The following is a 14,100-nucleotide window of genomic DNA, read 5'->3' as shown; positions in this document are numbered from 1 at the left end:
AATGAAGGACCTGTGAACATTAAGAATTAAGGTACTGTAGCTTAGATTTGGTTTGGCTTGGGGCTAGGCAATTCCACCAGGATAGATTTCAGCCAAGAATGACCTTAACACAACATTCACATGAATACACATAAAACATTTTAAGTACAGTGGAACCTCGGTTGCTGAACACAATCCGTTCCAGAAGCCCGTTCGGCTTCCAAAACTTTCAACAACCGAGGCTCAATGGGGTGGTTGGCAAGCCCCAATGAGAAAAGAGAGAAATGCGCCTTCAAAGTCATTCAGCTTCAGAGGCATGTTCAAAAATGGAAGGTTACTTTATATGAAACAAAAATGATGCATTAAGCATACTCTGTACACACATGGAACAGAGTTGGCCCCTGGTGGTGTAAGTAATTTGCAAAGATAACATCACTAGCTAACAAAGACTGGGTCATCTAGTTCAAACCCCTGCAATTCAGGAATCTTTTGCCAAGCATAGGGCTGCAACCCACAACCCTGAGATTAAGCGTCTCATGCTCTCTGACTGAGCCATCCTAGGCACCCTTAACTACCCCTGCCGAACTCAAACAGCTGTGCCGTGGAAAAAGCCAGAGACCCATGCCCAAGTGCACATGCATTAGACCTGGGAATATACCCTCATGTGACCATTCAGTCTTTTACCTGCAGTCATCAAAGGTTAATCCAGGAGACGACAGTGCAAGACGCTTCCTCAACTCATCCTGCTCCTGGCATGGCTGAAACAAAAGGGTCTCCGGTTTCTCATTCATCTGCCTCACATTGGTGACTGCAGGGGGTGGTGATGATGGTTTATCTGTTGTACCTGTTGCCAAACACAAACAAGCATGGAGTTCGAGGGGTTAGACAAGAGCATTTTCAAACCAAGCAATACGCTTGCCAGAAAAGGTGGGAATGTGAAAAGGTATTCCAACGGAAAAGACTGATACATTTGCCAGGGCCATGCATGGCTGCAATGAAGACAGACTTGTGGTCAAGTGCACACATTTGGGGTGCTATCCACAATGCTTCCACAAATAATTGGTTTTGTTGATTTGTTATCTTCTAAAATCAGTTATCTAAACACAACATACTCAGAACTGCTGTCAAGTTTCTAGGCTAGTGTGAGGGACAGGGGATATCGCGAAGTCCCTCCCCTCCTGAGTTCAAGCCCATCACCGACCACAGGGGGAAGCAGAGGGAGCTCCGATTCCAGTGGGGAAGCAGGAAGTCGGGTCCGAGGCTCAGGCAAGGTAGCGGAGCCAGGGTCCCAGGTGGGACAGGAAGGGGGAAGTAAGGGGGGGAGACCCATCCCCCCAACTCCAGAATTACGCCGGAAGAGGAGGGGAAAGAGGATGGGGCTTCCAAGACTTTTGTGCTGGGGAAAAACGCGCCAAAAGTCACTTGGAGGTTCTGAAACCGACTGACCACATCACTCCGTGTAAATAGCATGACTTCAGCACTGTAAATACGCAGCACCAATAAAAGAATAAAAATGCAGAGCTGCGTAGCGTCGTTACTCTGAAGTAGTCCACTCCGGCCACTGTGACAGCTAGTTTCCACTCTAGCCACCAAAGTAAGCTCACTCATCTAACTGTGGTGTGTCTCATCGACACAGTGAAAAAAGTAGGTAGTCTACCACCTCCCATTGCAACTCCCATTGCAAAGCAGATTCATTATCAAAATTTACATACTTCCAGCTGTTTGCAATGAGCAATTCAAACCAAAGCAATTGAAATAGCTCAACGCATCAGATGCTTCAAGCAGTTTATCCAAATTCAGATGAAAAAGCAACTTATACTGCCTTCTCCAGTCTCACTATTATTCAAACCCCTGAATGGAATTGCTCACAACAGCACAAATACAACAGGTTTTGAAATAAGGAGAACCCTTTTTCGGAAGACATATTTGCATGTGACAGTTTATATTCAAGGCCCTCTTCCACTGGAAAAATGCAGCCAACTTGTAACCTGAGCTTCTGTGACTGTAATCTGTGCCACTGTGATTACAGTTCATGTGCATTTGTGGTGTCTGCCTCAACCTTGTATCCTTATTGAGAGGTGCCTGCAGTTACAACACATGGCTAGCAAGGGAAGTGCAAGGCCATATGGTCTGGCGGGCATCAGAGAACCTTGGAAAGAGTTGCAGGGGTTCTTGCTTCTAAATAAAGGTATCTCACTGTGTGACCTTGGCTCCTAAATGCAAAACAAGAGTCCTTGTTCCTGCCATTTCTATCAGAATGATGCGATTAAAAAAACTACTTATGCAAGGGTCAGGGGTGAGGCGCACAACAGTGGGGGAAGATATATGCATAAAAGTAAAAAGAATCACTCCACATCTCATTGGCATCTCAGAAAGCATAAACCAGGCCAACACTCTTTGTGAACCACTAAGCAGCAGGGCATAGTTCAACTGCTACCAAGTTTGTCCAAAGCCTTCATGTTTTTGGTTCTTGGGTGGGTTTACAACCAAGGGATCCAATTTGTTGGGCAGATCCAAGTCTCCCACCCCTGTTCTATAGTTCATAACGAAAACAAGCTATGGGTGAATAAAAATGGACTGTGACATCACTGAGGCATATGCAGCACCGAATCTCAGTTTTTAAAAGGTTTTAGATATCTTTTTTTTAAGAGGCATGACAGATGGGCATGTAAAACAAGTAGCACTTAAAATATAAAAAGGAGGGCAGCTTACCTGAAGGTCTGGTTGCTGAACCAGCCTTTCTACATAACTGAGTGGAGGTCTGTTCTGTAGGTTGTGCAGGGGGATGGAGACCATGCACACACTGTGGATCAAGTCCCTGCTGTGTCTCCTCATCAAAGAAATGCACCGATTTACCTCTATCTGAACACGTTACTGTAGCTTTGGTGCCACCGCGCCTCAAACTGAGAGAAAGACCCATTTTCAGTAGAAAACTTCACCCTGTGGTCCGTACCAGTATGGGTGAATACATTCACAGCTGATCCTTCATTCCTGGAATCCAGCAAATTAACAAAACAAAGCTTAGACTGCAGTCCTAGACACAAGGACCTGGGATATTCTCTCACTCTAGTTAATTCAGATTGTTCTCTGCAATAGGGGGTGTCAAGGAACGTGTATTCCTATTGTCATTCAAAGAACCAACTCCTTTATCCCCAATGATATTTAACATTCTCACAGAGCCACCAGGAATGGTGATTATGAGTTTTGGAAGGTCCCATCCGTATGCTGATGACACACAGCCCTATTTCTTCACAACATCTGAATCAGGAGAGGCAGTGCAAAACCTGGGCCAGAGCCTAGAGGCAGTGGTGGGATGGATGACGGAAAATAAGCTGAACTTGAATTCTGGCGAAACAGGGGCAATGTGGGTGACAGTTTCCTGCATCTGAAAAGCTGGTCAATTCCCTTCCCTGTATATGTATAGCATTACACTCCACTTGAAGGAGCAGGTACACAGTCTGGGGGGTGCTTCTTAATCTACCTGTCACTGGAGGCCCAGATAGCTTCAGTGGCATTGGCGATTTCAAAGTTGGATTACTGCAATGCATGTGTAATCTGGCAGCACCTACATATAATGTGAACACAGCACCATTAAAACTGGTTCACAAGGGACATGGTTCTTTTACTCGATGGGCATCCCAGCCCTACTCAGGCATGAGTCTTAGGTCTCCTAACACCTTCAAACTTGGGTCTTCAACTGTTGTTGGACTACAACTCCCATCATCCCTAGCTGGCAGGACCAGTGGCACCCCAAGTTTGAGAAATGCAGACCTAGTCATTTGAAACTGTCACCTCCAGGCAACCAGCCCACCCACAGTATTATTAATTCTGTAACATCACCTACAGTTACTAAGCACTGGTCTTAACGCTATATTAGAGGTACATAGACCCCCATTTTGTAGGTGGTTGCCTACAAAAAGGACTTATCCTTTGGACTGGTTCTGGACTAGTTGGTTTTGCAGCTCTTGGTTTTTTTACGTTTATGAGATTTTTATTTATCTGACCTCTTTCATTCCCCAACCATTCAATTTCCTTAGATCGCAAGCCTGTTTGGGACAGAACTATTATAAATTTATTTGGGGGGGGGGAGAGAGAACTGCTGCGAGTTGTCTTGAGTCCATAAGACAGAACAACAAAATTAAATTAATTTATGGCAGGTCACTTGCACACCATGCCAGCTGCTCCTAAATAATACCAAAAAGGGGGAGAAAGGAATGAGTCAGGAACAGGAAAGCAGGTACCAACCTCTTTCATCTGTTATGGGATAAAGAAGTGAAATAGTCGTTGAAGAAAGCTCTGGAAAGGGGAGGAGCCAAATGACTGTTGGTTCCAACATTGACCATGTAGAACAGTCATTAAAGGTTCCATTAGCAAGAGGCCAGTGCTTGTTGTTGTCTTTTAAAAGCATTTGAGCTTTAACAGGCTAATAGAGTTCTTTTGATTTTTATTGCTTTTATTTATTAAAGTAACAAGACATCCAAATACACAAATCAATGTTTGTTCATACTTAAAGAGGATACATTTGAAAATTACTACAATAAAACATATATATTTTACCGACAGTGTCCTGTGTCTTGTCTCATTTTTGCCTCTCTTCTCATTTCCATACAGTTTCCATCTTTAACTCATTCTTTCGAACTAGACTTCCTCTTTCCTCTCTCTTGGTTTTATTCTTCCAACTTTCAGGTTTCGGTGCTTTACTTTTTCTTACCTGTCTTTCGCTTATATCAACTTCACATATACATTTTTGACAATGGCTAAACACATCCTTGTTGTATTTTATAGTTAACCTACTGGTGTTTTCCTATTTTACAATGTTCTTTTAAGCTATTCCCCAAATTTATTCCACTCTTTCTGGCTGGCTAGGCGGGTGTCCCCTTCCTCCCTCACCGCTCCATGTGCGTCCCTCCCGAAGCTACGCGCTCGGTGGAAGAGGACGACCATCCCAGATAGAAGGAGTGTACCGTTCTTCGGCCAAGGGTATACGATAGCTGCGCTCCCCTGCTAGAACCTCCAAACAAACAGGCTAATAGAGTTCTGTCAAGAGAACAAGCTGGTCATCACAAACACTCTTTTCCAACAACACAAGAGACGACTCTACACATGGATATCACCAAATGGGAAGCATCGAAATCAGATTGATTATATTCTCTGCAGCCAAAGATGGAGAAACTCTATACAGTCAGCAAAAACAAGACCTGGAGCTGACTGTGGCTCAGATGATCAGCTTCTTATAGCAAAATTCCAGCTTCAACTGAAGAAAGTAGGAAAAATCACTGGGCCAGTAAGACACAATCTAAATCAAATCCCTTATGAATACACAGTGGAAGTGAGGAACAGGTTTAAGGATTTAGATTTGGTGGACAGGGTGCCTGACTGGAAAGACTCATGACATGGCAGGTCCGAGCCACAAGCAGAGTCAGGTGCACCTCAGGTAACCCTGACCTGGGTTCTAAAGGTGCAGTGCAAACAGACCTGCTGGAAAGATCCCAAGAAATTCAGACGATTGTGGAATCAACCAGTAACCACAGACATTTCATTCCAATGCCGAAATGTCCAACTTCACATACAAATGGGCAGTGTTTTGTGGGACCTTCAACAACATGCCTGGAATGTGAGGAGGGGGCTTTCCTCCTTTCCCTCTCACCTTGAGGCCTTTCCTCTGCTGTGCTATATTAATGGGATCAGATTTAGGGCTGACAACTCATTGTGAACCTGAGCATTTGATTACTACACAGTAATGGGAAATTGTGGCATGACAGTAGAGGCAAGTTAAACTACTGTTTTCTTATCTCTTCGATCCACTGCCATCAGTTTTCTGTAAATCCTGCCAGTGCATATGCCCTTTTGGGTAAAAGTTATTTTTCTTTTAATTTACAGGTGTGTGTACGTCTGCATACCTAGGGATACCCAGGTAGAAACCACTTGCTTACTTCTGAGTAGTCCTGTTTTCCTTCCAAACAGATAATCAGGTGATCACCCAAGCTCGCAATTAGAATGATTATGGGCCATCTGATATGCTACTTCTTGCATTTATTCACTTTATATCACAATGGCATGAGCAACAACCCATGAATAAATAAGAACTCATCTAATTCCTCAAGAATTTTCCCATTTTTAGATACAAACCAGGACCCAAGTTAAGGAAAAAACATAAAATACAATACATATTTCTCCCTAGATTATACAAGCAAACAAACACTACTTCTTAAAATTGCACAGTTATACTTTTAAAAACTGACATGATTAATTCAATTCATATCTTTAATAGAGAAATCACTAGTACTCTCTCTCTATATATATTTTCAGAATCACTTAGCATGCAATTTTGACATGGATGAAGAAAAGGCAAAATTCCTACTGATTCCACAGACATAAATTTCAGCCATTTGTCTTGGCCCCTTAGGAAGATTGCCTTCTCCCAATTACCACAGACTCAGTGGGAGAGAAGGTACTGAAGCATAACCTGTAATACGGTGGAAATTATGAGTACTAGCTTAAAGTAGATTAATCAATTCTGTAGCTATGGTCTGTTTTTTAATGGGATGCCTCCATCCCCCCCTCAGTTTGGTCTACATTGGTTTCTTGAAAAATATGATTCAACAAGCCTGCAGGGTGTGTGCTGGGTTGTTGTTGTTGTTTAGTCGTTTAGTCGTGTCCGACTCTTCGTGACCCCATGGACCATAGTACGCCAGGCACTCCTGTCTTGCACTGCCTTCCGCAGTGTGTGCTGGGTAAGCAGCATAAAAAGAGGAGTGGGAAAGAAGGGGTCTGTGCAAAACCATGTTCTATCACCCAACATCTTCCTGATTCGTAAACTGCACACTCTAAGAGCACCATGTAATCCTGTAGTAGAAGGTGTGTGCAGGGGGAGCACTTGCCTGCCTGCCACCCAGCAGGTAAATCACTGGTGCTTACTCAGGGCAGGGGGCAAGGGTGCGGTGAGGATGGCACAGAGCAAATGCACAAACATGAGTACTGGATTGACATGGCCAGTGCATTTGCACTGCACCAACCTCGCCACTGCCTCAAACCCATCCCACTGCAAGTAAATAGCAGCTATGCACCTGCTATGCATCTCCACCCCCACCCCCCAATGCTGTCCACTACTAATGCGATACCTCTATAGCACCCAGGGCTCTTTTGTGAAAATACAAACCAGTACAGAGGACTGACACCCATTTTTTCTGCTGACCATGGCAACCATTTTATGCACTTTAGCAAAACATATGAATATGGGCACCTCATTTTCTTACCAAAAACCAGCACTGATTGCACAGCCTCGGACTACATGAATCATGGAACTGTTGAGTTGGAAAGGACCACAAGAGTCATCTAGCTCAGGGGTCAGCAAACTGTTTCAGCAAGGGGCCGGTCCACTGTCCCTCACACCTTGTTGGCTTGGCAAGTCCCCATGCGCTGCGCTAAATTGGTGTAGTGCGGTGCGGGGATTCGCTGGGCACCGCCAGAAATCGTGTCTGCGCAGAGGTTGGAAATCACGGGCTTACACCTGCCCATGATCTGGCCCACAGAAGGGGCTCTGTGGCAGTGAACCGGCCCAGGCAAGGTAAGCCTTGCCGATCCCTTCATATAAATAGAGGCGAGTGTCAGGGGCGTAGCCAGGATCAAAACTAGGGGGGGGGGCAAGCCATGGTCGTTCAGGGGCGGGGCCAAGGCACGGAAGGGAAGGGGCCACAAAGTGGGCGGGGCTAAAGGGCCAGTGGGCCTGATGACATTGTGGCGGCGGCAGCAGCGGCCACCTTGTGCTTCTGGGGCTGGTAGCGTTGGCGGCTACCCTGCTTGGCTGGAGAGGATGGGAGGGTCAGGCAGGCGAGAGGGGGTGGCAGGGCGGGCGAGGGCGAGGCAAGACACGGTGTTGCTGCATATCAGCATAATATTTCAACCATGGTTCAAGCCCCACCTTAGGAAAAAAATCCTGCATTGCAGGGGGTTGGACTAGATGACCCTTGTGGTCCCTTCCGACTACAATTCTATGATTCTATTGATATATTACCATAGCATATGCATCATTCTGCTTTCTTGAATTGTCCTACTCCTAGGCATAGCATCCAACTCCTAGAGGCCTAGGTGCCCCCCCCCCAATTACTGGTGAATACCGTATTTGAAAGAGTCATCCCCCCATGTTGATGGGCTTTCTATGTGGGGCTTATCTGCCCCCCCCGTATTTTATTAAGGATGGAAGAGGGAGGGAAGGAAGGAAGAAATAGAGAGAGATAACTCATATTTGTGGGTGTCTCTGGATGACGGTGTGATGCTGGAACTCTGCAGCAAGAGGACAGGAGGGTCGGGCAGGCGAGAGGGGGTGGAAGGGCGGGCGAGGGCGGGGCAAGGCATGGCCGCAGCCACGACGGCTCCGAGGCGTTGCTGCATATCAGCATAATATTTCAACCATGGTTCAAGCCCCACCTTAGGAAAAAAATCCTGCATTGCAGCGGGTTGGACTAGATGACCCTTGTGGTCCCTTCCGACTACAATTCTACGATTCTATTGATATATTACCATACCATATGCATCGTTCTGCTTTCTTGAATTGTCCTACTCCTAGGCATAGCAGCCAACTCCTAGAGGCCTAGGTGCCTCTCCCCCCCCCCCAATTACTGGTAAATACCGTATTTGAAAGAGTCATCCCCCCATGTTGATGGGCTTTCTATGTGGGGCTTATCTGCCCCCCCCGTATTTTATTAAGGATGGAAGAGAGAGGGAAGGAAGGAAGAAATAGAGAGAGGGATAACTCATATTTGTGGGTGCCTCTGGGTGACGCTGTGATGCTGGAACTCTGCATGTACAGGAGCCTTGTAAGCAGCTTTCTCTCTGCTTGATTTACAGCAGGCACGTCCAACAGGTAGATTGTGATCTACCAGTAGATCACTGGATGTCTGTGGTAGATCACTGGTAGGTCACTGGCACCCCTAAAAAAAGCTCACCCAAAATTTCCCTCCTCCCTCAAAAAAGTTGAACTATGACCTGAAGCCCTAAACAAAAATGGGCCTCCCTCCCTCCTAAAAGAAGCTTCCCTTCCTTTAAAAAAAACTCAACAGCTTTGACCTGAACCCCCCAAAAGGGGGTAGATCACCCCCAGTTTTAAACTCTGAGTAGATCAGAGTCTCTTGGGAGGTGGCCACCCCTGATTTACAGTATACAGATGCAGGAGGAGGGGCAGACTGGAACACCAATGCTTTTTATAAACATCACTGTGTCTGTCAAAGCTACAGCCCCCCCTTTCTTATTCACTTCGTTTTAGCCTTGCAGAGCCACCTTAGTCAAATTGAATCCTCTGAGTCTGCACCCTCATTAAATCGCCAATAGAACTCTTAATGCTCCTGAATGCTCATTAACAACTCCCACTTAAGAACAATAGGGTGAAATGGTCAGCTATCGAATCTTGCCTGGGGATATATGCTCCATTGTCTTAACTGCTTAACTACTGGTAGCCACTTTGTTTTATTTATTTGATGTGTTTTTGTTACTGCTGTGTTCCCCCCCCCCCAGCAAGCGGAGACTTAGCTGCTCTTGCTAAAGCAAAGCCCTTTCCACATCAGTTTTTGGAGGGGAAAAGTGCTGGTTATGATCTGTAAAATACATTAATTTTTTTGCTTCTGGGGGGGCAGCTGCCCCCTCCTGCCCCCCCTGCCTACGCCCTTGGCGAGTGTTACAGCCCCAACAAATCTTTCTTTCCGAAAGTTCACATTTCCATTTCCCCTCCAAAAATAGAGAATCTCTTCAATGGGAAATGGCTATTGCTGTTATTTACTTAGCAAGTCAAACTGCATTTTAAAGCTTCAAATTACCCCATAGCTTTTGATAGCATCCGTTCCAGAGAAAAATTGGTTTGAAATGATGGCAATTCATCTGCTGGAAGATCACAGGCTCTTTTAGAAAACTCTGAACTACACCCTCCTCTTCAAAAACAACTCAGAAATTTGTAAGTAATTGCACAAGATGCAATTCATAAAACATACTTAACATAAAACATACTCCCACCCACTTTGATGGGGCTTAGATGCACCTAGCGCTCTCAAGGTTGCCTTCATAATTCTTGGCATAGCAGTGTTATTTCTGTCATCACACACACACACATTCCTACTTCATTACCACTTTCAAATTAAAATTAATAAAGGATTTCCCATTTGCAGAGCCTGCTGCTCTGGGGGTAGCAGGGAGGGTCGATATCTGAATGTCAAATCATTATAGCAACCTAGCAACCATATATATTTAAAATTTCTGGGTGCTTTTTGTGTAGGTGGGTGCCAGGAATAGCTGAAGCAGATCTATTCTTTGTAATCCAAAAAATGTGAAAAAGGGAAGGGAGAGACTCCAGCTGCTCGTCTATTTTGAAGGGTCCAAATAGTCTGTCAGATGCCACGTTAGCAAATAACAGTTTTAGCTAAAAAGTATTCTTGCAAAGACTGGGATGGGTGGGTGGGGATCCTCATTATACTCTGTTGTATAATGGCATTTTAAGCATATTCTACCTTCTGGGTAGCTATATATAAAACTGGAAGGGGAATAATAATAATAATAATAATAATAATAATAATAATAATAATAATTTGTTGTTTGTACCCCGCCCATCCGGTTGGGTTTCCCCAGCCACTCTGGGCGGCTTCCTGAGACGTCCCTTTTGAGCTCTTTCTTGATGGATTTTTTGTTTAAGCTGATATGCTCCAGGTCTTAGTGGGCCTCTAAAGGTTGAGGAAGAAGAGACATGGCAGGGTTGGCGCTGCTCACATTCACTGGGCTGATTCACACATATCTGCTCATCACTTGATGATAAAGGAGACGTTTCACATCTCAAATTTAACTGAGTCCATTCACATGCTGAGCTGCACATCTGGCAATGACATGCATATGTGAATGGGCCCAGAGAGGGACAACCAAGAGGGAGTCACCAATGCAGAAGGGTAACGATTATCCAAGTCAAAAGGTTCAAACAAATATATATGAAAAATAAGCTGCCTTGGAACAACTTTACTATCTTTTCACCTTTCAGCAGTGGTCGCCCCCATCACCCTCAGGTGTACGGGGAACAGAAGCAGCATGAAGCAAGAAATTTTGCTTATACCATGTTCCATCATTTGCCAGATTTGACTTAAGGATGGAGAACCTTTTTACTTTTACTCTCACAGCAACAGAGACCTACACCCAGTGAGCAGGAGATGGAGTCAGGAAGCAAAACTAAGTGGCTGGCTGACTTGCTCAGTGTAGCTCATGGCTCAGTATGGCTTGTTTTGCGTAAGTGGTATGGGACTTCTTTTGCTCAAGTGGAGGGCAGAGGGCTCTAGAAGTGGTGTCTGTACATCATGGGACTAAGGCTATAATCCTGAACACAATGAGGCTGCTTAAAACCTATCAGAGTGAATGGGATAGGAGTAACTCAACTATGCACAGGATAGCCACCGACTGACCCAGTCCAGAGAAATTTACATAGCAATCCTTTGCAAGTCTACAGAAATCTAATTCTCACTGTGTTCCATGGGCTTACTCCCTAATAAGTGTGGTTTAGGACTGCAGTCCTAGCTATGCTTCCGTCCCACTTAAATCAACAGCACAAGTTAGTTGTGAGCTGCCATTTCAGTGGGTCTCAGGAGTGAGAAGCTTGCTCTGGATCAGGGACAGTACAGTATTTCCAAGACCAGCCCTGAGTCAGCTTCAGCCCAAGTCTCGGAGCCTAACACACAAATGCAGAAGAAAATTCCATTGAAATCAAAGGGTAACTGGAGAGACCTCAAAATATTTGGTCCACTAAAATCAATGAGCAAATCCTGTGGGAAGCCTTCTTGCCTAAGTGCCAGCAGGAAAAAACCCCAGCTGTGTGCTCCTCTGTAGCTCCCTGCTTCTTTCAATGGAGCATGGGAATAACTTCTCACAGGATTCTGCCCAAAATGTGTTTTCAGACAGCCCAAATCCCAAAATGTCTTGAGATAACTGAATGCAATGGGCAAGGATCCCATGGATTTCAAAGAGGGTGAGATACTCAAAATCCTGGCTCCTTCTCGATATCTGTTTGTGGATTCAGACCTGTCAAATCCTCGCCTTCCCCCCCACTCCACGGCCATTCGCAGCTCCCTGAGGAAGGCACCTTTAAGACACGCGAGTGTCCGCGCTTCGCCCGACCTCAGCTTCCCGCCCCGCGCTAGGCAACGTGGAAGCGGCCGGGAAAGAAGAGAAACCGTTACCTTCTCCTTGCCCCCACAGTGGCAGCAGACGGTCCACAGGTACTTGAGGGTCCTCCAGAGCAGGATAAGAAAGAGTCCCCCGAAAAAGGTGACCATGGACGAGGCCAGGAAGGCCCACCACATGCGCTGGCCGCGGTCGCAGGGGACCTCCATGGTCATGGGGATGACGACCGTGTCGATCGCCGAGGAGACCGCGTTCAGGTTGCTGCTGGCGCTGATCATCTCGCTGGCGGCGCCGCCTCCTCCCGAGTAGTACCTACTGCTGCCGCCTCCGTCATTTGCCATGGCTAACAGCGAGCAGGCCGGGGCTCCGAGGAGCTCCCGCTGCTGCCACCGCCAGCGCCCTCGGCTAAGCCCATCCCCAGCCTTCGGCGGCCGCCTTAGGCAGGCGGCCGCCCGAGCCTCGGCACCTCTCGCTCTGGCGCCCTCGCCGCCGCCACGCGCCTTTCCTCCCAAGATTCCGGCGGGAAATCAAGGCGGCGGCGCCAAATCAGAGAGGCTGCCCCTCCGCCCCACCCCACCCCAAAATGAAGCCGGCCACCACCGCTCGCGCAGGCACCTCACGACGCCCGCCACGAATGGGAGAGGGGGGGCGGGCAGGGAGAAGCGCCAGCAGGTCCCGACCAAGATCCGGCGCTGCGTCCCTTGGCCGCCTCACGATTTGACCCCTCGTCAGTTGCGCTAGCTCGGCGTCTCCCTCAGGCAAGTCCAGCTCCTTCCTCTCAAGCTGCTGCCTCCTCTCGGGTCTCTGCCCACGCTCCCCCTCGCCTCCTCCCAAACGGCCCTGCGCGTTTCTCCGAGGCTGCCTCAAACAGACGGAGGCGAGCGAGAGAGCGACGCGCTTTACAGGTAGCGGCGCAACAGCGGCGGGAGGAGGAGCCAAAGCCCAGGCGGCCCACGTGACCTTCCGCTTCAACAAGTCCTTCTCGCGTCACAGAGAAAGAGAAGGCGAAAGGTTCCGCGCGTTGCCCGGTGGCGGGGAAGGAGGCCGTGGGTTCTGGGAAAATGAACAAAGCAGCAAGCCGAATCTTGTGCCAGGGTTGAACTGCAGAAACAGGGGCTTCGCGATGCGAGGAAGGGTGCGTGTGTTTTGTGCGTGGCTTTTGTATAATGGTGGCTTTATGCAAGAGCTATAAACATATGACGAACAGGGGGCATGTATGTAAGTGCACAGCCGGTGTTTACCACTGGAGAGAGGCGGCATTAAAAGGAAAACAGTAACAAGGTATGCTGTTGCAAGCATAGGAATATGCTCGCACAGGATTTTGTGAAGCATGCCTCCCCGTTGCTGAAAGTGGGAAAGGAAGTAAGAATGGAAGACTCATAGTGTAAGGCAGGATTCTTTGTACCTTCGCAGACAGGGCCTTCTAGGAAGCAATGAAGACTGGCAGTGCTACCGTAATTCCTTTGGATTTGTAGATGGGCAATAGCCTTTCTTGCACTGAATGAAGGGGTGGAGCTAACCCCTTTCCCTCCCAGTTCCATCATGTAGGAGCTGAACTTGGGACGCCCTTGCCAGGATATGTAATGTCATTAATCACCCACCTGAATAGGAAAAGTTACAGATAATCAAATATTTTCATCTTTATGTGCTCCAAGCTGTGGAGAAATAAATTAATCCATCTAATGTATCAGAGTCTCCAGCTACGTCAGTTTTAGCTAAACAATTATGCAACTCACTGCAGTGTCCACCATGGTTCTATCATTTTGTCAAGATATAGAATTATAAAAACCACCTCATTCCTTGAGGTAACCGCATGCCCCATATAATAGCAGAAAATATTTCACTTAGCTATTATGTAGAACTTATGGTCATCTTTCAGTGTGATCAGCAAAACAAAATCATGCAGGTTATTAACCAGAGAGAGGATGGAGACAGCTATTCAAATATGTCAGTAGCTGAAGGAATGCTAGCTTGCATTCA

General features: G+C 46.7%; 1 protein-coding gene across 1 annotated transcript; it reads right to left on the bottom strand.

The window, feature by feature from the left end:
- Positions 1-725: 725 nt before the first annotated feature.
- LOC118096435 (calcium-activated potassium channel subunit alpha-1-like) lies at positions 726-13,333 on the bottom strand. Its single transcript, XM_035138279.2, has 2 exons — positions 12,177-13,333; positions 726-823 (listed from the first exon to the last, which is right to left on the bottom strand). Exons 1-2 carry the CDS (start codon positions 12,459-12,461, stop codon positions 776-778), a joined length of 333 nt encoding a protein of 110 aa, XP_034994170.2. The 5' UTR covers positions 12,462-13,333; the 3' UTR covers positions 726-775.
- Positions 13,334-14,100: the final 767 nt, after the last annotated feature.

The sequence above is a fragment of the Zootoca vivipara genome, chromosome 5 (assembly GCF_963506605.1).
Source record: "Zootoca vivipara chromosome 5, rZooViv1.1, whole genome shotgun sequence".
NCBI lineage: Eukaryota > Metazoa > Chordata > Lepidosauria > Squamata > Lacertidae > Zootoca > Zootoca vivipara.
Note: the sequence above shows the minus strand (reverse complement) of the source record. Positions and strands in the feature narration are given on the sequence as shown.

Coding starts and splice junctions, on each gene's coding strand:
- LOC118096435 (XM_035138279.2), bottom strand. CDS start 12,461: ATGGCAAATGACGGAGGCGGCAGCAGTAGGTACTACTCGGGAGGAGGC. Junction 824..12,176: donor ACTGTGGGGGCAAGGAGAAG/GTAACGGTTTCT, acceptor GTTTGGCAACAG/GTACAACAGATAAACCATCA.